Source organism: Clupea harengus, chromosome 5 (assembly GCF_900700415.2).
Source record: "Clupea harengus chromosome 5, Ch_v2.0.2, whole genome shotgun sequence".
In the NCBI taxonomy this organism is placed as follows: Eukaryota; Metazoa; Chordata; class Actinopteri; order Clupeiformes; family Clupeidae; genus Clupea; species Clupea harengus.
The window spans coordinates 18,425,903-18,451,537 of NC_045156.1; the positions used below are offsets into that span (position 1 = coordinate 18,425,903).

The 25,635-nt window shown below is 45.0% G+C and overlaps 1 protein-coding gene across 11 annotated transcripts in view; it reads right to left on the reverse strand.

Annotated features, from left to right (window-relative positions):
• The window catches only part of ptprt (protein tyrosine phosphatase receptor type T), a 205,525-nt gene extending 180,175 nt beyond the window's left edge, over nucleotides 1–25,350 (reverse strand). For 7 of the 11 annotated variants that reach the window (XM_031567968.2, XM_031567967.2, XM_031567969.2 and 4 more), the window contains exon 1: nucleotides 24,400–25,349. In XM_031567968.2, the coding sequence (XP_031423828.1) occupies nucleotides 24,400–24,478 (79 nt within the window). In that variant the 5' untranslated portion in view covers nucleotides 24,479–25,349. Of the gene's footprint in view, nucleotides 1–24,399 lie in introns of all 11 variants that reach the window. The other 4 variants (XM_031567962.2, XM_031567961.2, XM_031567959.2 and 1 more) reach the window with 1 other exon arrangement.
• Between the last annotated feature and the right edge of the window lie 285 nt (nucleotides 25,351–25,635).

Sequence of the window (25,635 nt, forward strand, 5' to 3'; positions counted from 1 at the left end):
CAAAACAAAAACACTGGTGATCTACTTTCATCCCTTTTCCCCATCCATGTCGAGAAGGTTAGCAGCGAGAACATTGCCCTCATGGGGGGGGGCAGGGAGTCGTAGCACCAGGCCCCTTCGAGCATGACGGAGGGCATCGAGTTGACAGCGGGGGCTGCACAAGGGCCGGGAGAAGGGAGCACAATCAGCCACTGAATATTCATGCTCTCAGGTCAGGCAAAACAAGGCAAATGGATCCAAGGCCGGCGGGGAACAGCGTGCTGCGCCATCAGAGCCGGAGGAGAACAGATTTAGCCTGATGTATCATTAGCGTGACAGGCCCGGCCTAATCAAGCGCAGCACACGCGAATGAAGATCTCCTTATTTACCTCCGCGCTGGCCTGCCAACCACCAGTGGGGCACATGTGAGCTCATGTCATCTGCATAAGTTAAGGCAAACTACCCCCTGACAGCATTTTGTGTGTGTGTGTGCACGTGTGTCTGTGTAAGTGTGTGTGTGTGTGTGTGTGTGTGTGTGTGTGTGTGTGTGTGTGTGTGCCTGTGTGTGTGTGTGTGTGTGTGCCTGTGTGTGTGTGTGTGTGCGTGTGTAGGGGGTGGGTGGATATATGCAGGGACGTGCGGTCATATGAGGCAGGTGAGGCAGACCCGTCATCTTGAAAAGTAAAAAAAAAAAGATATTAAAAAAAATAAAAAATTCTAAAATGAAATAAATATTCATATTTCTCTACTAATCTGTGGTATAGGTGTAATTTCTGCATGATTCCAATCATTTCGAGCATTTTTATAATCAAAATCGCTGAATTTGCGCATGTCCTATTCAAATAGACGGGAGAACACAAGGGACGTGCGGTCAGGTTAGGCACCATGTATTGTCTATGGGAGCTAGTGAGGCAGTGCCTCACCTAGGATTGCGCAATCGCTCCAAACTAGGTTTTGCGCATGCGTGCGCATGCGTGCGCATGCGTGCGCATGCGTGCGCATGCGTAGATCCTTTGAGCTGAGCTCAAAACGCATTGAAAAATCATGTAGGTGAGGCGCACAAGTACCTCTGCCTCAATGAAGGGGGCGTGCGAGAGCGCACCTGTCGGGGTTATGCTGGGGAACGTTGCTCTTCTTCTACACTTCTGTGGAATGGAAGATTTTATTGCTAAGCTGAAGCAGTTCTCAAAACTGGACTTTCAGTCCAAACGTTAAATGATTATTAATGGGAGACCCATGCCGGAGCTAAAAGGTATGATTCAAGCAACGGGACAGAAGATAACTCGATCGACTTCTCACATTCAAAGCCAAATCCCTTTGAACATGTTTGGAACCTCAAGAATAAATTTGGTTTTGAACTTACAGCGGCAGCTCCGCTGATTTCCCATTATTTCTCTTGGGATTGTTTTATGTCTATGTGAAGCCATTTAACATCACACAAGTGGTTGTGATCACTTTGAACCCAAGACTGCTTTTTATTGGTGAGCTAATTTTGGAAATTAAACTTAAATTGTAGGTAAATTGTGTGTCCTGGTTGCAATGGTTATCCTGTTGCTACGTTAGCTAATTAGCTAGCTAAGGAAACTTAATAACCTTACGAGTTAATCGGAAGAGTTCAATTTGCATGAAATGATAGCTGGTTATCTAGCTGATGTTATAGTCTCCTCGATTTAACTATTAAAATTATAATGGGAAAAGGTAGAAACCCTCAGGGTGCTTGTGCAACTTCGTAAGAAAGAGTTCATATTCACGAGTTCATATTCATGAGTGCATAATATTTACACATGAGTTCATCACAAGCTAGCAGCTGCCTACTGTATGCACCTTACCTATCTATGTGTGTGTAAAGAATGCTGATATGAAAAACAACCAGTAGTCAATGTGAAAGCTGCCAATTGAATGGTGATCTTAGATACTCTATTGGGTTTATGTATTTGTAAATTTGACTGAAAGAATCAGTGCCTCACCAGCCACCAACCTCACCGCACGTCACTGGATATATGTAAATTATGTGTCAGTACCAATAGATTCTCACCTGTGAAAACAGGTACGGAGCAAGACATGGCATCAAGCCCAAAGGTCTTGGAGTATGAGATCGGGGGGATCAGACTATTGTATAGTAGCTACAAGAGAACTCAAACAGCACTACCTACAGTCACCCTATGTAGGCCCTCTGCACTGTCATGTACCATATGATGGTTAAAAAACATTATTCTGTGATCCATTCAGATACTGATCACCAGTCTGCTGTGGAAACCACGATTCAAACTCTCAGCATTTTGATATTCCAGTCTACCATGTTCATTGTTTTAGTATATTTTCCCAGATGGGAAAAGAGGACATGCACTTTACAAGTTCCTCAATTCACGCACACAAAAACAGACACACACTTACACACAAACATGTACTTTTACAAAAACACACACAGAATGTGGAAATGCCCTTAAAGTCTCTGCTCCACAAAATTCAGCATAACTGGTTGGTGTAACTGAAAGCAGTGTAAACATCAGGTCAGAGGCAGCTAAGGGGAGCTACTGAACAGAGAGGTGGATACTCTCTGCGGTTACTATGGAGTCTGAGAGTGCTTAATTGGTAGAAGCATCGTCTGGATGAGAAGCACGTGGTTCATTGCGTGACCTGCCAGCTCCAGTGGTTTGGTCTGTGTTGCTATCCCTGATGCAACTCCGTTTCATTTGCTGCTATCAAATTACCCTTGATGCATTTTCATCTCAATCCACTAAACTACAGATGCATGAAAGAAAAACATGGGAGAAATTCCAATCTGAAATATCTCCTAAATTGCCCAGGGTGAAAAACATAATTTAAAGCTCAAAGATGATGGTTCAAAAAACTCAGAGTGCATCTGGGTAATGATTTGCAAAAAAAATAGCTAGTAAGTGCTGTGAATATGTTTTTCTTGAAATGAAACGGGCACTAAAGGCACTTTTGAGGTCCCTGTTGATCAGTTTCAAAGCAAGCTCATACCCTTCAAACATTATTATTCAACATCCTATCAGGGAGCAGCGCCATCCATTCACTCACCTTAAGCTCACAAAGGGCACCAGAGATTAATTCTGCAAGGATATTAAAGTACACATTCTTCCGTTAAGACAAGACCAAGGCATTACCAACAACAATGACAATATTCGCACAGTGGCTTGGGAGAATCGTTTTCTATCTCATAGCGCCATGGAAGAGGCAATGTAGCATTTGCATATCATTTGCACGCGGCTTTGACTCATTATTTTGGCGGGTGCCATTTCACAGGATCCTTTCGGCGGGATCCTACCTCCCCTCCAGACATGAGGAGGTTTGCATGAGGCTAATTCCTCAGCGAAATCAACAGAAAGACGGATTAGCTGCGCTCAGCTCAGAAGTCAAGGCGGGAGTACCTCCGCAGAAACGGCAGCAATTATGTGCTCATTAAGCAATAAATTGGCTGTTAAGGAGAAACGGTACGTGTGGTGGCGGAGGGATGCAGGTTATTCTTTTTTTAGGAAAAGGCGCTAAACTCCTGACGCCTGAGATGCCGACAGCGATGCGACCAGAGGCTGCTCAAATTGCTCCTCGGCTGAGCCATCATTAGCCCAAGGAACGCCGACCGTCTTAGTTCCTGTCTGCTAGTGCCCAAACACCCATTCAGTGATGTCGCCTCACACGGCAATAAAGACTAACGAATTGGTTTGTTTTGAAAACTCTCATCAGGTTCTACGTTTCTGCTGACAATCCTGCATTCAATCCCATTTTTTCACGATCTAGCAATGAAAATAAAGAGCAGATAGCGTTTGACACAGAGTTGCCACGAAATGAACTATATGAAAAAGGTCTCTAAAAAAAGTAAAGGAATCATACTTGTCCTGTACAATACTTGCATGCCCTTCAACATGCAAGGAAGGTCATATATAAAACATATAATCTTTCTATGTTACAGTACTGTATGAAAGGCTCCGTGAGTAAGTGTCTTTACACACTGTTGTCGTGTATATATAAATACATTTATACAAATATAAATACTTTTTCCATTTGGGTGTCTATGCAGAGACCCAGTAAAACCAATCCTAATGTTCTCAGTGACAGCTGCACCACAGAGACACGTCACTACTCGATCATGACTGGGACACATGGAGAACATCACTCAAAACTAACATGGGCATCTCTGTGGAGACATAACACCAGAGTGTGTGACTTACGGGCTGAAAGCAAACATCAAGCAGCATCTTGCTCTTGCTGGGTTCAATAATTCACTGTTCTAAATATTTGATTAGACATTGTAGTACATTGCAAGGTAATGTCAATATGTGTGTGCGATATGATGCACTTACCTCTTGTGAAACATCTGTTTAGAAAGGGTTAGTTAGTGATTTATAGGTTGCATTATCTATAGTACATGAGATGCCTGGTAGGTATTTACTTTGGATGCTAATGTTTATATAAGTACAGTCTGAGCACCACAGAGGAATGATGTGGTATTGGTGCACGCCATGAAGTGGTGCACGCTAAAATGATCTAATTTAGTCATGTACCACTTTATTCCTGGAATATGGCTCTGTTTGTAGACTTTTGAAAGCACTTGTAAGCCCTGTTTCTTTCCTTTATAGTTTTTCCTTTCAAATCTTTCACAGACAATAAGCACCTCAGCTCATGGCCCAGCGTGGCTCTGGTGCACACGGAGACGACCCCCACACGAGCAGTGGGGGAGTGTAGGGTACCACAAAGGCAACAGTGAGGGCAGGTGTGCAGCTGAATCAGGGCTGCTCCCTTACAGGGAGGCTGTCGGGGTGATGAATGAATGGAACAGCCTTTATGGTTGATGCTGATGATGCTGCTGTTGATGATGATATCTGTCAGAGATTTGCTGGGGATTGGCTCCGCACTCAGAGGCAGCTTATTCATACAGTATTCCTATTACAGGCTTGTGGAGAGACGCAGCCGAGAGGAGGTGTGTGGGGGGGGGCGGACTTTGAAGGGTGGGATGATGAGGAGGGAATGAGGACAGACGGAGCTGAAGAACAGAGATGGGAGTGTGTGTGTGCGTGTGCGTGTGCGTGTGTGTGTGTCTGGATGTGCGAGGGAGTGGAAGTATATACAGTATATGCGTGCGTGCATACCTGTCCATGAGGGTGGTTTGGTGTGTGTGTGTGTGTGTGTGTGTGTGTGTGTGTGTGTGTGTGTGTGTGTGTGTGTGTGTTTGTGTGTGTGCGTACGTGTGTCTGTTTGTGTGTGCATGTGTGTACGTGCGTGTGTGTGCGCGCATAAGAACGCTCCCAGGGCTTTTCTCTTTGTCACGAAACCAAGGCGGGCAAATTCACCACCAAATGGAACCTGACGCCTTATCCTCCTGATGTTCCCCATTCGGTGGCAGAGAGATGAAGACCACAGTCTTACCCGCTCCCACTTTATTTTTTCCCCCCTTTTATTTCCAGCCAGCCATGCGTGAAACAGATGGATGAATATTAAACTAAATGGCTTATACTTTTACGGCACGCCACCAAACGTCCCCGCACCTTTCACTCCCGACGCCTTGCAGACACCAATGGCCCATTGAAATGCTGGCGTCGAGAGTTGCCCTCATAAAAGAGACACTCTTGCGACGCAACGCATTTGTTCAGGGAACTGCTCCTCCATACACGCCGCCGGGTCTGTGTGTCTTCAGAATTAGAAACCTTGACAGGTCCGCGAGACACTTTACAGCATTATGCGGCAATTTATGGGCGGAGGAGAGGACACAATGGGCGCTTCCGGTGCACTGCCTCAGCGGCTTTATGCCCCGCGCCTGGGTGGGAGTCGGCCCTCTGAAAAAACCTAAAGTTGATGCCCCACGGAAGCATCTGCCATAATGGGTTGGAGTAAAGGGAGAATTGTGTCGTGTGATTTCAAATCCACATCACATGGGGGCAGCTATCATTATAGTCTTACTCTCTCTCTCTCTCCACCTAGTGCGATTGGGTAGCTCGTTTGTGGCTGGCAGGGGGAAAGGCAAGTCAAAATGGGAAAGCAGGGGAGGCAGGGTCATATAACAAAGAAAGGGCTCTATCAAATAAATTGCAGGTAGGGAGAGCAATAATGACAATAAATCCCTTAATGGCAGCAATGACCACGCTCAGCTCAATTCATACGCTCAGGCCAGCGCAAAGGAGAGTGCCTGTGCAGAGACAGTGCGACCAATACCACAATGCAATTAGGCATGTTGATTAAGATTACTGCAGCATGGGACTCCTCCCCATGTGGTTCCGACGAGACCAGATGCTCGTGAACGTAGCTTATGGTTTTCTTTTACCCTTAAACTTCCATTTACTCCCAAACGTACACAGCCGTGTTCTGAGGACGCAAGAGGACAACATGCTTCAATGCCACAACTCTTGCGTGCTAATAGTGTCATCCTGAGTGAAATGAAAGCTGGCATTGAAGCCTTGAGTGATTAACACCATAAATACATTTGTTGTCACAGGTGAAGCGGTTGTTCATTTATCTAAGAGCTTTAAGGACAGTAGACCAAGAGAGAACTACAGTGAGAGAGAGGCCAGCACACTCGGGTTGACATTCAGAGGGCATGGCGTCTTATTCGCGACCTAATTAATCACCCGATAAGTGTCTAATGTGACAAGCTTGTTTAATTTGACTGCTTGTTCAATAAAATCAGTGTCAAACCGAGCCAGATACCTGATGCTCCGCGTTGTCCTCTGAATTTTATGATGAACAGCTCCTGCACTGAGGAAGAGGTGGCGAGAGGGAGAGGGACCGAGAAAGAGAGAGAGATGGAGGGGAGGAAAAAAAGAGGGAGGGAGAGAGGGAGGGAGGGAGGGAGGGAGGGAGGGAGAGAAAGACAGCCCAAAGACATGACACCGGCCAACCGGAGATTTATCCCTGCTCAAAGCGGTATAGAGACACAGGAGGACGATCCGCACAAACATCATTAATCAAACGCTGTTCTCATGCTGATGTGGCGATGGTGATTACCAGGCTTCTACAGCACCTCTCAGCCACAGCATAGACCGTTCACAATCACCCTGGGGCTAAAAGAGAGGGAGAGGCGGCACAGTATGAAGTGTCAAGGTCCACATCGCCAGTACAAAAGCCCCCAGTGCCCAAGCACTGAAGCTTAATATCAACATGTCGTTCGCCCTAATCGCCTTAATCCATGTAGCCATAACAAAGTCCAAGCAGACACCACAAAGGTTCTGGTTGTTTGGACATCGAATATTAGAGTCCAGTACATGGTGAATGATTGAAACAACAAGCAGTCATGTGGGCTGTTTCAAGTAAACAGAAATATTACTGGGGTAATATGTTTGAGAGTAACATATAAGGTCCGTGATTATTTCCCACTAAAAACAACATCGCTTTCCCATACGCTATGCAAGATCCACTGTGCCTTATACAATCCAGGATATGCTGTGGCAGGAAAATACAACAAGCATTCCCTCGTGGAGCTAGAGCTCTCTGCACCACTGCCACAGCCATTCATAATTTGTAGCAGCACATTAACAGTAATGACACCTTTGTAAAGAATTTATCAAGGCCTGTGCATGATGCAGAGGTCTTCACCACTCATTACAGGCTTTTCTGTGTCTGATGAGAGTGTGGGGACTTGTTAACACATTTCATTAAGGCCTTCGCAACACACCAGTTACTCTTCATCCATCTGGAGCAGGCTCTTTACACACAGGTATGCTTTATTTAGTTAAGCTTAATGTATAATGTCACCCAATTTCACTGTGATTTCCACAGGCAATTAGATCGAGTCTTATGTCAAGGTACCTATGGCTTCGGCAATGGCGGGCGGAAGCATAGCAACACAGTGCTGTGGCATTTACACAGAAAATTCTGGTGGGTTAATGCACATAAGCTGAGAATCCTGATTTTAACTCGTTAGAGTTTTAGACACCTCTGGATGAAACCTCTCTTAAAGGCTGGAGTGGCGCTGTCACGTTAGGCGGTTCAGTCATTCATCATTTTTACGATCGCTTTGGGTTTGTATAATTAATGCCTGTCAGATTAATGTAAATGGCCACAGACAATGAACGAGAGGTGAAAGCATTCATATTAAAACTGTCTGAACAATGAGAGGGGGGAACACAGGAGGGGGCACGAGGCAAGTTAGCAAGTGCACACACCTAATGGAATCTCTTTGTTTGAGGTCTATGCCTAAAACCTAGGATGCATCATTTTTATACAGGCACATTATGTATGGTAATAATTATATGATTAGTATGCATTCAAATAATTATATGCATGAATCGAATTAGTGCCGTGTAAAAGAGCTAGGTGGTGTTGGCTGACATGCCATTGTTTACTAATGCATCAGCAGAATTGCTGTGGAAACAGTTGTGTGCTAAAAAATACAATCATTTCTATAAATACTGTACTCCCACTTGTTTCATAGTGGGTTAGGTTGTTCTCTTTTCATAATCCATTGCGTAAAAAAAAAAAACCCAGTTAAGAACCTTCCCCTGACATCTTACAAAAACTGAACTGCACTTCTCTGACATTGGCGGCATGCTGAAACTTGGCACAAAGTTTCCAAAGAGTCCAAAGTAGGCAGGCAGAAGGAAGATGGCAGTGCGCTGTGAGCAATATGACCTTTCAGCTCAGGCAGGGGGGAGATCAGAGGCCCGCATAATCAAATTTGGCTCAGGAAACGCGCCACTAGGTGATTAGTTAAAGCTGTCACTCTCTTTTATCGCTGTTTGTTTCTGAACCTGGTGATGGGGGCAAGAACCCCCCCCCCACACACACACACACACATACATACACACACACACACACACACACACACACACACACACACACACACACACACACACACAGAGACACACACACCTGCTAGCAAGACTCAACATTGCTCCCTATTAGTCCTGCCTTGTTTTTCTTCTTCTCCTTCTTCTTCTTTTCACACAAACACACCCCTGCCTCTTTCCCCTTTTTTGGCCAGCACACAATGGCCGCTACTTCAGCTGTGTTTTGCCCCCCTTTCATGTGGGATCTTGTGTGTGGTATCTTGGCACACACGACTGCCTGTGTCTGACCTTTCACATGAGCGCCTAAATAATGCCCCCAGCATTAATACACTCCAGCAAATTGCCATTAGCCGGCCCAATTAAAGGCTTTTTAATCTTCCAAAGACGAACAAAAAGCCCGCTATCCGCATGGAAAGTGTCTGTAGGACGTCAGTGAATGCTCCAAAAGGTTAATGGTGTCTCTTGAGGGGTGAATGCATGAGGGATCTTGTTACCCTTCTCTGCCTGCTTGCACTGACAAAGCTCAGCGTCTAAAGAGGCTGGGTGGTTCATTATGCCGTCAGCCCTGCCTGCTAACATCCACTCTCAGCTGCTCTTTAATTCTTTCACACCTCCTCACATTTAGCCAGGCTCTCTTCTCCTCGGTGAATGAGGATTATGCTCTGCTTTTGTTCCGTCTGCATCAAGGGTGTCTTTGTTTACCCATGTGAAAGGTTATCTTAAATATTGAGGCATTTCAGGTACATTTGACATTTGACTTCATGCACTTCACTAGGCTGGTACAACTAAACCATGTCTATCTTCAACAGCTACAACTGTCGTATTGCATTAGTGCAGGACTTTGGGCTGCATATTTCCATCGTAACAGCAGTAATAACAATATCAACCAACCCAGGTCAACGAGCAAAGGTGGGGTAGAGTGAGTGCTTTCAACACCTTTTCCATGAAGTATTTTATAAGACATGCACTTAAGGGGGTAGCCTGGGTCAAGTCAAAGGGGCAAATGAACAATTACACCCACCACCACACAGTCAGAGTTCAAACCACCATGAGAATTATGAAAGCCATTTAAAAGATTTAAAATCCTTTTCCATTAACACCATGCCCTGTCACCATTGCATACACTCCAAGTATCTCCCTGATGACTTGGGGAGCGTAAAATCATAACATTTAAAAAATCCAAGCTATTCACTGTTACAATCACACAATCCATGGGACTCCTTGAGAGCTTTTCAGGGTTATTCATTTATTTGCACAATCCTCGCGCTACTTTCAATTTGCCTGCATAATCATTTATGTAGATAATTGTCAATTAATCAAGTCCAAATTCACGTTAACTCTCTCTCTGCCTCTGTCTAATTAGCTGTAATTCGTTGATGGATCCTGACAATTACAGAGCTGGAGGAAAATGAATGTGTTTGTGTCTGCATCTCCAGGCCCTGGTCTCTATGGGGGGGGAGGAAGAGGAGTGCAGAGCGGTGCTTGCTGTGCTGGTTTACCACGCCGTGGTCTTGCGCTTCTCAGGAGGGTCCATACTCAAACATCACACAGGAAGACATTTGTTTGTACTGGGTGATCGTTAAGTAAACATAGAGAGAAAGAGAGAGAGAGATTCCTGACAGTGCCAGACAACAAGCTGTGTGTGCCTTGCCTTACTCTTGGGGACTGTCAGTCCTTCCCTCATAATGACAGAGTCCTCAGGGATCCTAACTGAGAAGTCTCCAAATCTCTCTCTCTCTCTCTCTCTCTCTCTCTCTGCCTATGTGTCTCCTCTACACAGCTCTTATACTGTTGGTGGTAAATTAGCCTGCGCCATATTTGCGTATTCATATTTGGTGGTTGGCACAGCATCCTTTCTGCTTCCATGAAAAGAACTACGCCACATGCCTCAATGGACCAGGCAGAGAAGCAGACTGATAAGTTACCGCAAAGTGCAGCTTCCTTCAAACTGCCAGTCTTCCCATACTGACTTGTAAATAGCTGCGACTCAGATCTGACAGATCTGACTTGAGTCTGACAGGGATGTGATGGCCCATCAGATTAGCTACTGTATCAGACAGTCTGCATGGCAGAGACAAAGAGACACCACTGAGTTTGAGCATCAAGGGACCTTGAAATGGGTGCAGTCTACACTGCCTCTCCGCTGCACATATATGACTAGAGTATAGGTTATATGTATATCCGCACTAACAAGGACAAATTCATCAGTGGCTACTGATGCTGACTTTAGCGGTAGAGAAGTCCTTGCTCAGTGGCTTCTTGGTAAAGAGAATGTGTATCAAGTGACGGGGTTATATCATGGAGTTGATATGACATATGGCACAGTCACAAAGTCACAGCATGTGTTGTGTTGCGTTGTTGTGTTGTGTTGTGTTGTGTTGTGTTGTGTTGTGTTGTGTTGTGTTGTGTTGTGTTGCGTTGTGTTGCGTTGCATTGTGTTGTTGTGTTGTGTTGTGTTGTGTTGTGTTGCGTTGTTGTGTTGTGTTGTGTTGTGTTGCGTTGTTGTGTTGTGTTATGCAGCATCTCCAAGTCATGTCCATTAGACTGCAGAAGACTGGAGCTACCTTGTGACATGGATTGCAGTGGCCAATGTGTTGCAGCAAATGACTGCTTATCTCCTTCTGTGCCCTGCCAATTCCCAGGTTAGTGTGCAGTGCCCCCTGCCTCTCCCGCCTTTATGAATCTTTCAAGGGGGTGGCAGGTCCTGTAAATCTGGTGCAGCCCACAATGAAAAAATATCATTTCTTTTTATCACCTATTAAAACCCCCAGACACCTCTGTTTTCTGACGAGCCTCTGTCTGCGTGGGAGGGAGGATGACGACAGCACTGGCTCAGAGCAGGAGGAGAAAGAGCACTCCTGGTCCTCAGGGGCATGATGGGGGAAACAATTACAGTTCTTCTCAGCAAGGCAAAAGTTGTCTAAAAATACAGACTTTGACTGAAGTGCATTTGCACAGATTAGTTACATATGATTCCATAACACTAGTGTAGTTGATCTATGTTTTTAAAGGAATGCTTTTGGATTCCTTATAGATTTCATATTTGGAAATATTTGGAAGAAAGAAGTAGGTTTTAAAGTGAAAGCCCTCTGCAAATAAAATTGTGTTAAATGATGAATTCGTTGGTATTATAAAACTATTAGGATCAGAGATTCAGACAGGGGGGGATCTTAAATTGAACTTAAAGGAACCGCAGCAAATGAGTGCTATGATCTCAAAGGACTGGGGGATTTGGGTGGGGGATTAAATTCTCCAGGCAACTCCAAGGTCTTGTTGCAGGATTTCTTATAAAAGTCACCCTCTCTCTGTCTCTCTCTCTCGGTCTGTCTCTCTTTCACCCTCCCTATCTTGTGTGTGACTGGAAAATGGAGTTTCAACAGAGGTGCTCTTTAGCATCTTCAGTAGCACGAGGCCTGGTCCTGTATTAAGCTGTCATTTAGTCAAGCAAATAGAATAAGTGCTCGGGATTAGGTGACACAGCCATGCAGATAAGCAGACCTCTGGCAATAACTCTCCAGCCAGTGACACGGCAAACGCAGGGCCCAGCTAGGGAAGACCCAGTGGAATACTAAACAGAGGCTTGAGTGACAGCATGTCAAAGGACCCCACTCCGCAGCAACCAGGCAACACAAGGGGGAAATGATAAGGGGGGGGGGGGGGGGTGTATGGGCACAATTACAGGCCGAACTGTTTCTAATGGGCTGATTGGAAATAGTTTTGTGCCGCACAGTAGGCAGGCGTGTGTGTGAAATCCATTAACTTCAGCTAGACAGCCCCGCAAGCGGTCCAACCTATCATGTGTTTCACCTCCCTGAACCCTGGCTCTGTTTATCTTTTCCTCTTTTTCCTGCCCCCTCTCCCCCCTCCTCACCTCATCCCCCCATGGGAGCCCTCTGAATATCCCGTTTGTGATTGAGTCATACTTTCAATTTGAAGATGTCATTGGTTTGCTTCACGCAAGGTTCCTTGTGTGATTGTGACAACTGTCACAAGGACTTGTTTTGTTTATGAGTTCCATTAATCTCAATTCCCCAGATTTTGTATTTGTTTAACATCGTGACTGAAAATCCTCAGATCTGACCTTTATCTATGGATCCAGATCTTTAGCATTTTTTCCCTCAAGGGAGCCCTCTATGTGTCTGACAACAACCATGGAAACACACCAACTTTTCAGAACCTGCTCAACTCTGTCGGTTTTAATCAAACCATTGAGCTTCAGCTGTTACCCCTATATTCCTGTCCAGCTTCAGTATAAAATCTGTGTTTTTTTAAGTGCATAAAAATGCAGACCACACAATGAGTTTATGTTGCCATACTAGGAATGATGGACACAGAGCCTCGCTCACTTCAATTCACATGCCTTTGCTTGAAACATAGGTTCAATAAGTTCTTGCTTATTTCTTAATTCACTATTACTTACTATCACTAATTTAGCAATTTATTAATTGGATATCTAATGTAGCATCATCATCACCATTATTATTATTATTATTATTATTATTGCTGTTGTTGATGTTAATATCAGTTATAGTTATGTTGTTATTTTTGTTTAGAAACTAATATATTTAAGGAAAGTGCAATCATAGTCTTAGGTTAACATTTAAACAATAAACCAATGATTAGGCCTTTCATTCGAGTTGATAACGTTGTGTTGGCGAAAAAAGATGGGTCAGCTATAAAATCGTTAATTACACACGGAGCTGAATTACTACCGCCCCTGTGAGACATGAAATGGTTCTGCTGTCTTGCGGTTAGAATAGTAGTCTAAGATCTGTGAAGAGACGGTGTAACAAAAAATCTTAAAACTGTAATATGGCTGGCCTGGCACAATCACAGCTGAACACACAGCGACAGGTAATGGAATTTTGACGTTAATTTTCGAGTTGGCAGAATAAGAGCTGCGTCATAATGGGCCACAACGCGATGCTTTGACGTAATCGTCAGAATTGTTATAAATTGTGGCGATATGACAGTATTTTCTTAGACGGGAGATTCACAATGGTTGTGGGAGAGTCAGATTATTTTTCCTAAATATTTAATTTATTACCTCCAAAATCTGAATAGAGCAGCCTTTTCAATTTCAGGTAATGTAAGTTTCAAACAACTCTTTAAAATACCTAACCATGAAAAGACTATATCTGCCTAAAGCCTAATATATACTTGATTTTAAGTATAGATACTATATATTGATACTAGATACTTTTGAATAGACTGTTTTACAAGATGGAAATATAGCCTAGGCTACTTATTTGAACTAAGTATGGATTATTTAGTCAAGGAATAGCATTTGCTTGTTGCAATATCTGTCATACTTCTATTTACTGAAATATTAGGCTATCTTTCAGCTGCAATGACCTCAGTGTGTTTTAGAACACATATTCTGTATATACCTTAATACCTTCAAAGATCAAAATTCTTGCTCCATAGCATATTTGACAACATCCGTTTAACCTGTTTTCATTTATTTCACCTGAAACAGCTACTCTGTGCTTCCATCTTTCAATGGTATCACCATGAGAGACAGAGAAAATACAGAAAGGGGCGTCTTTCCTAATAAGAAAGTGCCTGTTCCACCCAAAGACAATTCATCCAGGCGTAGTCAACCCTCTAGCGAGCCTCATGGAACACGTTTCCCACAGTGTGTTCAACGGGACAGCCTCCCTGCGGCAGATGTTCGCCCAAAATACAACGGCCCTCGTCAAACCAAACCAAAGCTGGTCTTTCCCAGGCTTCATGCAACAACCGCCATGTCTCATGGAGCGCTGCCTCTGGCAAGGAATGGGTTCAATACGACTGAACTGAGGGCAACAGTTACACCACGTGCCCCGACAATGGGCAGGGCACCTGGAAGAAGCCTCAGGTGCGCCGCAGCGCCAGTTGTACGTTTGATTCAGGCGGGCACCTCTGGCAGCATGTTTGACCTGACACAGTGCACGGGCCAGAGGCCAAAAAGGAGAGACATCATCCCACCAAAACCACAGCCTCCTCCTGCGGCTACAAGGCCCAAAGAGATCAGTAGACCCAAGCGCCCAAAGACGGGAAAGCATCGCCGTGACATACAAAACTGCTTTCCCACTAATACAGCACCAAGAGTGGGGGCCAATCATGGCTATCCAGTTGGAGGGTATACTGATCGCCGTGACATACAGAACTGCTGTCCCACTAATACAACCATGGGACAGGTTATCGGTGAAAGGGAGCCATCCAGAACCGTTCCTCTGGTGCCGGTTCCACCACCAAAGCCCACAGCACCAAGAGGGGGGGCCAATCATGGCTATCCAGTTGGAGGGTATACTGATCGCTGTGACATACAGAACTGCTGTCCCACTAATACAACCATGGGACAGGTTATCGGTGAAAGGGAGCCATCCAGAACCGTTCCTCTGGTGCCGGTTCCACCACCAAAGCCCACAGCACCAAGAGAAGGGGCCAATCATGGCTATCCAGTTGGAGGGTATACTGATCGCTGTGACATACAGAACTGCTGTCCCACTAATACAACCATGGGACAGGTTATCGGTGAAAGGGAGCCATCCAGAACCGTTCCTCTGGTGCCGGTTCCACCACCAAAGCCCACAGCACCAAGAGAAGGGGCCAATCATGGCTATCCAGTTGGAGGGTATACTGATCTTAGGTATATTATAGTGAACACGAGTGAACGTGTTTGCTTCAATGTTGACAATTTGGTGAGCATTAGTGCCCTTTTGAGTCAGCCTCAGGCAAGCTTTGTGCCACAGCCACCACAGCCTCCACCGGCCCCGCAACCCTTACAGGTCCAGTACAGCCCAAAGCCACGTCTTCTATCCAAGAGACCACAAATGGCACCCAAACGCAAGAGGGTTGACAAATCCACCAAGTTCCCTGCACTGAACCAGAACGCATCTATGGTCTGTGCTATTGGTGCTCAACAGCGAATCAGAACATCCCAGAACGCAGCCAGAATACCACTCAAAACTGCCTGGGATAGCAACCCAACTCATGCGATCCTGTCCGTCTTGAGAAAGTCGCAGCAGTGGGCAGCCACCAGCCAGGGCTCGTCGAGGTTCGGCCTGGGTGACGTGCAAGACGTCGTCTTTGAACGCGTAATTTCACTGGAGACTTTGAAACGCAATGCCGAGGAAAGTGGCCACAGACGACTCATCACGTGCAGACGACTCATCACTCTGGCCTTGCCATCGGCCCGCACCTTCCGCCTCAGGAGGCGCCAGCCCATGGATGCCAACAGAGTGGTTCTTCAGTGAGTGCTGAGGCACTGTGTCAGCGGGGATTTGGATTTAGACAGGTCTGAGTTCAACAGTCCAACAAGCTCCAAATATAGTTCATTCAGTGCATTTAGGGCACTGAATGACCACAAAAATACGCCTCAGCACCCCAAACACACTAATAACTGTCTGTCCTGGTCTTCTTTACAGTCACAGGGGCCATCTCTCTACTTCCAGTCCCCATGTACTCACCATCAATTGACACACACGTACGCTGATACCAGCGCAAAAAGTAGAAGGATGCCAGCATAACAGCAGAAGAGTTGGCACCAGATCAGCATCAGAGGCCCCAAACTCCATCGATGCACAGTAAGGCATACACCTGGGCACAGTAAGAGTGCACTGCCCCTCTAGGTTTGGCCAGAGGAGGATAGAAATGGAACTGTGTGTCAGCGGGGAGTTGGATTTAGACAGGTAAGAGTTACTAAACAAGCACCAATTTAACCACATATACATGCCCAAGCACAGAATAATGCTTTGTGTCCTGTGCTTCTCCTTTACAGTCGAGGGGTCCGTCTGTCTGCTTCCTCTCCCCATTTACTCACCATCAACTGGACACACAGGCAAAGCCGTCACTACTAATACCAGCACGATAATGTAAAGGACCCAGCATAACAGGAAAAGAAGTGGCACTTTCTGGCTATTTCACCCACATCAAAAGCCGCGTCATCGATGCTACCAGGCATAAATCTGTGCACGCTAAGAGTGCACTAGCACTCTAGGTTTGGCCAAAGGATGATAGAAATGGAACTGTGTGTCAGTGGGGAGTTGGATTTAGACAGGTAAGAGTTACTAAACAAGCACCCATTTAACCACAAGTACATGCTCAGCATCACATCAGAAGTCACACCACCTATGCTACCAGGCATATAAATCTGTGCACACTAAGAGGATGATAGAACAGCAACTGTGTGTCAGTGGGGATTTGGAATTAGACAGGTAGGAGTTACTGAGTAGGTGTCCATTTGACAAGTCTCACTGCCACAAACGCAGTATAATGCTTTGTGTCCTGTGCTTCTCCTTTACAGTCTAGGGGTCCATCTGTCTTCCTCCTTTCCCCATTTACTCACCATCAACCGGACACACAGGCATGGCGTGACACCACATATACCAGGACAAGGAGAAGAAGGATTCCAGCATGAACTTTTGACCCATTACATCTACATCAGGACCTATAACACCAACCATGCATCAGTCACAGTCCCATGTATGCGAGGACTGAGAACCCTGCCTGTCTGGCTAGCTGGTGAAAGGATTGGACATGTGTGTCGGTGGGGAGTTGGATTTAGACAGGTAAGAGTTACTAAACAAGTGTCTACCGGAGCACAAATACATGCCTTAGCACAGTATAATGCTCTGTCTTGTGCTTCTCTTTTACAGCCTCTGGGTCTGGGTGTCTACTTCCACTCCCCATTTACTCAACATCAACTGGACACACATGAGAGTAATAATATGAATGATAAGAAAAATAAAGATCCGAAGCATAAAAGAAGAGATCTCTTTAATACATGATTTGAGATGTTATCTATGGAGTTGCCACTCTTATATTTTCGCACAAACTTCAAACTAACTGGAACACAATTTTTGCCCTGAGGCCAAAGGAACACGGTTTAATTTTACACACAACTGTAAACGGTCACCCATCATGAGGTTTTTGACCGCCCTCCTCCCCCCTTTTCCCTACTTTTATTGATCTATCTTCCTCTACCTTCATCTCATTCTTCAAAGTACCTTTGTTGGAGAGAGTCTTATTTGGAGAGTGTTCGATCATGGAGCAGTAGACACAAATGGATGAGCTTGCCACAACTCTATTCAACTTGATTGAAAACCTACTGGCATTTTCACATTTGATTCCATGGTATTCCCTCACAAAAAGTTCATAAATGGTAAACAAACTTAAATCCCAACTAAACATTTTGGATTAACAAATTTGAGTACAACTTAATGGCACCTTCCAAAAACACCTTCCACATACTGTAATATACATTCAGAAACTTTTCAACAGCTGCTTACTGTTATTCTTAGCTAATATCAATGTTGCCTCTGGATATTTATGTCATATGCAAAGAGCAGTCTGGCTCTTTCCCACACGGCCTTACACAGGTACAGTCAACCACTCAAGCATGCTACAGTGAGCCACAGCATCATTTCCGTGACGGAGTCGTGATCGCTGTGACAGGCCCCAACTGTCTCCAGCCATATTAAAATATCAGGGCCATCCAGCATGACAGCATTAATACTCTCCAAATTAGAAGTGGAGGCAGTCTAAGAGCAACCAAAACAACACTATTTCTCTGCCTCCAGTGAGTGCCATCCCTACCCACCCCCTCATCTCTCCAACCGGAGCACACAGGAGGCGGCCCTGCAGATTGACACAGCGGCAGTGTGGGATTAGCAGCTAGTCTAGGAGCTCTCGGATTACCCGTTAGAATGGCAGTCTTCAAAAGCTAAGCACCTCTTCTCAGATGCAGCGCAAAAGCAGACTACAGAAAGCAAGACACAGAGCAGAGAAGATGATGTGGTCAGTACTGGACTCCAGAAGAATGGAGAGGATTATGAAGTGATGCTTTGATTTTTGAAAATGAATGGGTGAACTGGTGATGTTATCGGTGATTATTTTGGAGAGGTTCTGCGCTTCAATTTTCGAGAGGTTCTGCGCTTCAACAGACCCATATTTACATCTTCAAAATGTTCTGTTACTGGCAGAGTTTCACCAAGGGCACCAGTCTTTGACTACTATTCCTTGAGGAGAACATTGTTTCCACTAAAATACTTTAATGAACCTCTGTTGAACAAAAGCAAATGATAAGGACACCTCTTGAAACGGCCTATTATTCTACCACAGCAGAATAATAGAACAATCCGTAAATCCAGCGGCCCTTCCATGCTGTCCCCACAGAGATACTGTATGAGAACTATCACTATGAATACAATACCGGAGCCTCAAAAGAGGGCTTTAGAATCCAAAGTGACACGTGTCACAGGAGAACAAAGAACAAGGAGAGATGAGAGAAAGAGTGTGCCTTCCTTCCTGCCAATGGGAATCTAATTGACTGCACTTAGACTGTACATTGTGCCCTCTCGCACACCGACACCATCATTAGCTTGACCAAATATCTGCCCCGTCCACTGTCAGAATCAGAATCAGAATCAGAATCAGAAAGGTTTTTACTGCCAAGTAGGTTTTCACCTACGAGGAATTCTTTGTGGTACAATGGTGCAAACAATAAACATACACAATAAACAATAAACAATACACATATTAGGTTACAGCAGGAGTGTGCAAAAAAGGGATTAGAGTCCGTGTTGGGGGGCGGGGGTCCCGGGCCTTGTTGATGAGGCCAACCGCAGACGGGAAGAAGCTGCTCAGGTGGCGTGAGGTTTTGGTCCTGATGGACCGCAGCCTTCTGCCGGAGGGGAGTGGCACAAGGAGTTTGTGTCCAGGGTGGGAGGGATCAGCCATAATCTTCCCTGCACGCCTCAGGGTCCTGGATGCATACAAATCCTGGAGAGATGGCAAATTGCAGCCAATCACCTTCTCCGCAGAACGAATGACACGCTGCAGTCTGCTTTTGTCTTTGGCAGTGGCAGCAGCGTACCAGATGGTGATGGAGGAGGTGAGGATGGACTCAATGATGGAGGTGTAAAAGTTCACCATCATTGCCTTTGGCAGGTTGAATTTCTTCAGCTGCCGCAGGAAGTACATCCTCTGATGTGCCTTTTTGGTGAGGGAGATGATGTTTAGCTCCCACTTGAGGTCCTGGGAGATGATGGTGCCCAGGAAGCGGATGGACTCCACACTGTCAACTGGGGCGTCACTCAGGGTGATGGGGTTGGGAGGGGCTGGGTTCTTCCTGAAATCGACAACCATCTCCACTGTTTTCAGTGCGTTGAGCTCCAGATTGTTCTGTCCACACCAGGTCACCAGATGGTCAATCTCCCACCTGTAGGCAGACTCATCACCACCAGAGATGAGCCCAATGAGGGTGGTGTCGTCCGCGAACTTGAGGAGCTTGACGGACTGGTGACTGGAGGTGCAGCTGTTGGTGTACAGGGAGAAGAGAAGAGGGGAAAGAACGCAGCCTTGAGGGGAACCGGTGCTGATGGTCCGGGGGTCAGAGACATGTTTTCCCAGCCGCACGTGCTGCCTCCGGTCAGACAGGAAGTCTGTGATCCACCTGCAGATGGAGTCAGGCACACTCAGCCGGAGAAGCTTGTCCTGTAGCAGAGCCGGGATGATAGTATTGAAGGCAGAGCTGAAGTCCACAAACAGGATCCTGGCATAGGTTCCTGAGGTGTCCAGGTGCTGGAGGATGGAGTGAAGGGCCATGTTTACTGCATCGTCTACAGACCTGTTAGCTCTGTAGGCAAACTGGAGGGGATCCAGTAGAGGGTCAGTGATGGCTTTGAGATGCCGCAACACAAGCCGCTCAAATGACTTCATCACAACAGAGGTCAGAGCAACGGGTCTGTAGTCATTAAGTCCACTGATCTTTGTTTTTTTGGGGACGGGGATGATGGTCGAGGTTTTGAAACAGGCTGGTACGTGGCATGACTTCAGTGAGGAGTTAAAAATGTCTGTAAACACCGGTGACAGCTGTTCAGCACAGTGCTTTAGGATGGATGGAGAGACAGAGTCTGGCCCGGTTGCTTTGCGGGGGTTCTGTCTCCTAAAGAGTCTGAAGACGTCCCTCTCCATAATGGATAGAGTCGTCACTGTGGTGGGGGAGAAGGGGGGGTGCTCTGAGGTGGGCAGCTGTGGAGAGGCGTAGGCCTCTGTTGTGGTGGGGAAGGTGAAGCTGATGGGCTGGAGCTGGTGGGTGGTGTCACAGGGGATGGTATCAGGACTGTCCCATTGTCTTTCGAAGCGACAGTAAAACTCGTTCAAGTCATTGGCCAGGCGTGGGTCGTTAGTGGAGTGGGGGGCTCTAGGCTTAAAGTTTGTTATCTGCCTAAGCCCTTTCCAGACAGAAGCAGAGTCGTTGGCTGAGAACTGGTGTTGGAGTTTCTCAGAGTAAAGACGTTTAGCATCTCGCACCTCCTTGCTAAACATGTATTTTGTGTCAATAAACCTGTCTCTGTCCCCACTCCTGAATGCCTCTTCCTTCTCCAACCTTAACTTTCTGAGTTTAGCTGTGAACCAGGGTTTGTCGTTGTTATAACTCACCCTGGTGCGTGATGGTAAACAGCTGTCCTCACAGAAGCTGATATATGATGTCACAGCTTCTGTGTACTCATCCAGACTGTTGGTAGCGGTCTTGAAGACATCCCAATCAGTACAGTCCAAGCACGCCTGAAGATCCTCCACAGCTTCACTGGTCCACTGCTTAGATGTCCTCACAACAGGTTTGCAGAGTTTTAATTTCTGCCTGTATGCAGGGATCAAATGGACCATGACGTGGTCAGAGTGTCCCAGTGCAGCCCGGGGGACGGCATGATAGGCACTGCTAACTGTGGTGTAGCAGTGATCCAGAATGTTCTCCTCTCTGGTCGGGCATTTAATATATTGTCTGTATTTGGGGAGTTCGCGGGTGAGATTTCCTTTGTTAAAGTCGCCGAGGACAATAACTAAGGAGTCCGGGTTAGTCCTCTCCACACACAGTATCTGGTCGGCGAGCATGCGCTGTGCAACCTGCACGTTGGCTTGCGGTGGAATGTAAACACCGACCAGAATGAATGAAACGAACTCACGGGGGGAGTAGAATGGTTTACAGTTGATAAAAAAAGATTCCAGATCAGGAGAACAGTACTCTTGAATCACTGTCACATCCTTGCACCAGCCACTGTTAGTGTAGAAACAGATTCCTCCACCTTTCGTCTTGCCGGAAAGTTCTGTGTGGCGGTCCGCTCTGAAGAGTTGGAAGCCTGCCAGCTGCAGCGCAGAGTCCGGTATTAATCCACACAGCCACGTCTCCGTGAAGCACAAAACGGAAGAAAGGGAAAAGTCCCTGCTAGACCTGATGAGAAGGCACAGTTCATCCATTTTGTTGCTAAGTGAGCGGACGTTGGAGAGGAGTATACTCGGTAGAGGCGACCGAATGCCTCTCCTCCTAAAGCGTCCTCTGTTCAGTCCTCTACTATTGCCAACTGAAGTAACTGTTCTACAACTCATGGCAAAATCTAGCATCTAATGTCATGTCATTCAAATATAATAACTGTTATAATTAACAGTGCAACATGAAAAAGTCTGTGCTCCTCTCCAAACACACACACACACTTCATTATACAGGCATTATATTACCTTACTATTACTAGCATTATCAACTAAATGCAAATACTAAAACACAAAACCTGAGCAACCCAGTGACAGGCTTGCTTTGCTACTTGAATTCAAGTCATGCATGGGGCATACTAAGTCCTTTGCTTCTGCTTGGCAACTGTCATGCTGTTCATTTAAATACAAAAAATAGTATTGTTTGCTTGCCAGCACTTCAAAAGTATCCCTTAATGAATAGAAAATCTGCTTACCATGAGTGCATATTTTAATTGTATAATCACTCAATAATTGTGGTCATGCTTTAAAAACTATAGCCAACATGTAGATATTTGGCTCAGGTCAAATGGGCATTGCAGCATCATTTGATTCAACAGGTGTTTGACCTTAATTAGTTGATGTGAGCACTACAATGACCTAACCTGTGTAAAGAAAGGTCAAGATCTGGGAGGCTTTATCACAAGCTTGTTAGCAGTCAAATAATGTAAATATATAAATAAAAACATCAACGAAGAAATATTTATTAAAGGGCCTACCGTTCTGTTTACAACAGTGTTACAGTCTAGAAAGGCAATTGGCTTTTTCTTTTTTCTTTTGTGCCTTTTTTTTCTGATTTGATTTTACTTGAGCCAGTCTGGAGTGTGGTATGTTAAGATGGCACACAGTTACAAACCCTGGACAAATTATTTGATAATTTGTTATTTGTTATTGATGTAGGCCTAACTGCAAGTTGCAGTAAAATACGGCATCACATCATTTTTCATTCATCCAATACGCGACTCCCGTCAAGTTCCAATTATTTTTTTGCACATCATGAATTAACTGCCAATCTTCTTTCTTTTAACATTAGGCTATGAAATAACATGTTACAGATTTAGACTATCATGCAGGCAATAAACATCAATTACAGAAACATTTGTTTAAATTCAAGTTACCAAAAAGTCTGGAATTGAATATTATGAAATATTACTATAAAAAGCAAGATTTAGGTTGTTAGATGTTATCCCAGTCATTATTAATTAAATAGAATGTGACAAATAATAAGCGCACTTTCCCTATGTTTTTGTCTAAATAGCCCATTATTAACGACGGCAATATTACATTATTTATTTGTTGATGGAAAACAACAGTTATTAACAATAAGTCCAAACTTAGAAGATACGAAATACATTTAGTTTGCAATAGTCCTGTCAGTTGGAAAAATTCGACCTGTTCCGAGACCGCTAAGAGCGCTCTGAGCATGTTTGGTGTAGCCAGAGCACCACCTAACGGTCGACCTTTCTGAGATGCGCTTGCCGCTTTCGAACGGACTTTTCATTAACACAAGACACTGCACGGAGTTGTTTTTAGTGCAGACACTGACGAAGTGAAGATTTACATACACCAGCTGTTCATTTATCATATGTATGCAACCTTAGTTTGTCAATCAACCTATTTCGCACGTACTCCCTTGGCTTGTTTAAACTCTGTGAAATGTTCCATTTATTTGCAGTTTATGCTTTGCGTGTCTCCCTCGTGTATTGCTTTCATTGAGTTCGTAAAAACCTAAACCACACTCATTCACATAGCCTACTTTGGCCAATTTATTCTGTTGAGATGAAAGTGACACTGCCAATAAGACTACACTAAACACTTGATGACCTGACACAGAGTAAATCTATTAGTTTGTTTCTAGGCCAGAATCCATGCAGAAGTTTTCTGCTAGTTTCGCAAGTGTTCAAAGGTTTTTAATATAAAGGATGTAACGTCTGGTCGGCCCACTGAATTGAGTTGCACAAGGCAAGCTTCATTTTCAGTGGGCAGCTCTTTCTGTGATGAACTGAACGACTGTGGGAATCATTGGAAGGTCTGTGGACATAGATATGTTAATACGTTAGTTTTAAATAGTGTTTGAGTTCTGACAAGATAATAACCGAAATGCATCATCTGTAAACTGATAATCAGCCCATTGAAAAATTACTTTTAAAACACGCAACCTGTAAAACCTGTTTTGGAGGTCAGTAATGAACCTTCGGCAATTTATCCGTGGCATTCGTGTACATCTTATAATTTGCGAAGTAGAGTCAATTTAAGTTTCAGTATCCAACTCTGACAATTGCGCCAATGGCTGTCTTTCCATTGTGCGTCTCTGATTACACATTCAGATGACTTGGGAGGCTAGAAAAGTGCAAGAACGGGAAGCAAATGAGTCTTTATGTTTACTTACCTGGGAAGAATTGTCCGCATGTTAATTCCAGTACTTGCAAAAGCACAACGACGATGTAGAAGTATTTCCCTTGGTCCATTTTTGCGTGGATTATTTTACATGCTCGCCGCCCGTCCGTGTACTCGCTGGCTGTGTAAACTGACAGTATCCGCGCATTAGTATCGTTAAGGTAGAGCAGGACCTTCTAAGGACAGTTGCAAAGCTACCCAGATCTAATCTGATTGTTTGGCTTCAGTTGAGAGCAGCTAAGTGATAAGGAGGGGAGTTTAGAAGATAGAGAGCGACTGAAGAAGAGACCGGAGTCCCTCGTCCCCAGGGTCCTTACACCTGTAGTTTACGCGATGGTTCAATTGCAGGCTGTGCGTCACGATTGTCCGTGATAGTCCGTCGCAACAGGGGAAAGGTATAAGGTATGTGCTCTTCCTCACACGGCGCGTACTGTACATTCAGTGGCACAGTGGCAGCTCAGTCCACGGCGCAGCTCCGTCATGCGCGCTATTACTGGTTGCTATCAACAGCAGGCGATTGCGTTACAAAGAAAGCCTCGCTCATCAAGTTTCTGTAAGTAGGCAAGAAAACACCAAACAGTAAAATATCTAAACCTAGCTAAATGTCGATATAGGCAATCTACGCAAAGTTACTGCAGTCGACTATGGTGCGTAGTTGACTCCCCAACGCCAGTGCTGAATTGCGCCCGTCACGGAGCATTGGAGGTAACTGAAGGATTCCCCAGTGCAGTGAGCGGATATGCTCCAATGAAGTGAGATCCACCTGGTGTGAAATAGAGGTGACTGGATATTAAGATTAAGGGTCACTGAGATCTTGCTGATTCGTTAAAAAGAAGGCATCATTAATTAAATGTTACATGTAATTGTGACCGTATAAACCGTTACCATAGATGTTTTGGTAAGTTTAGGTTGTGTGAAGGTTTCTCTAAAGACTTGGGCACACTTGCCAACCAAATGCTGATATTGTATTATTCCAAGTCCCTGTTGTTGAAGAATTTTTACTTCTAGATGCATTGTCTCTTCTGCTTTCATCAAATGTGGATAACAAAGCTTTCATGAATGAACAGCCTACTGGTTGAACATCATTTTGTTGAGCCAAACCAATGTGAATGGAGGGAAACATGTCTGTCACCTCCATGTTTCTGATGAGTTTTTTGGACGATGTGAAAACTGGAGAATGAAATAACACCACATTTCAAGATCCAGATAATTTGCAGGTCAATTCAAC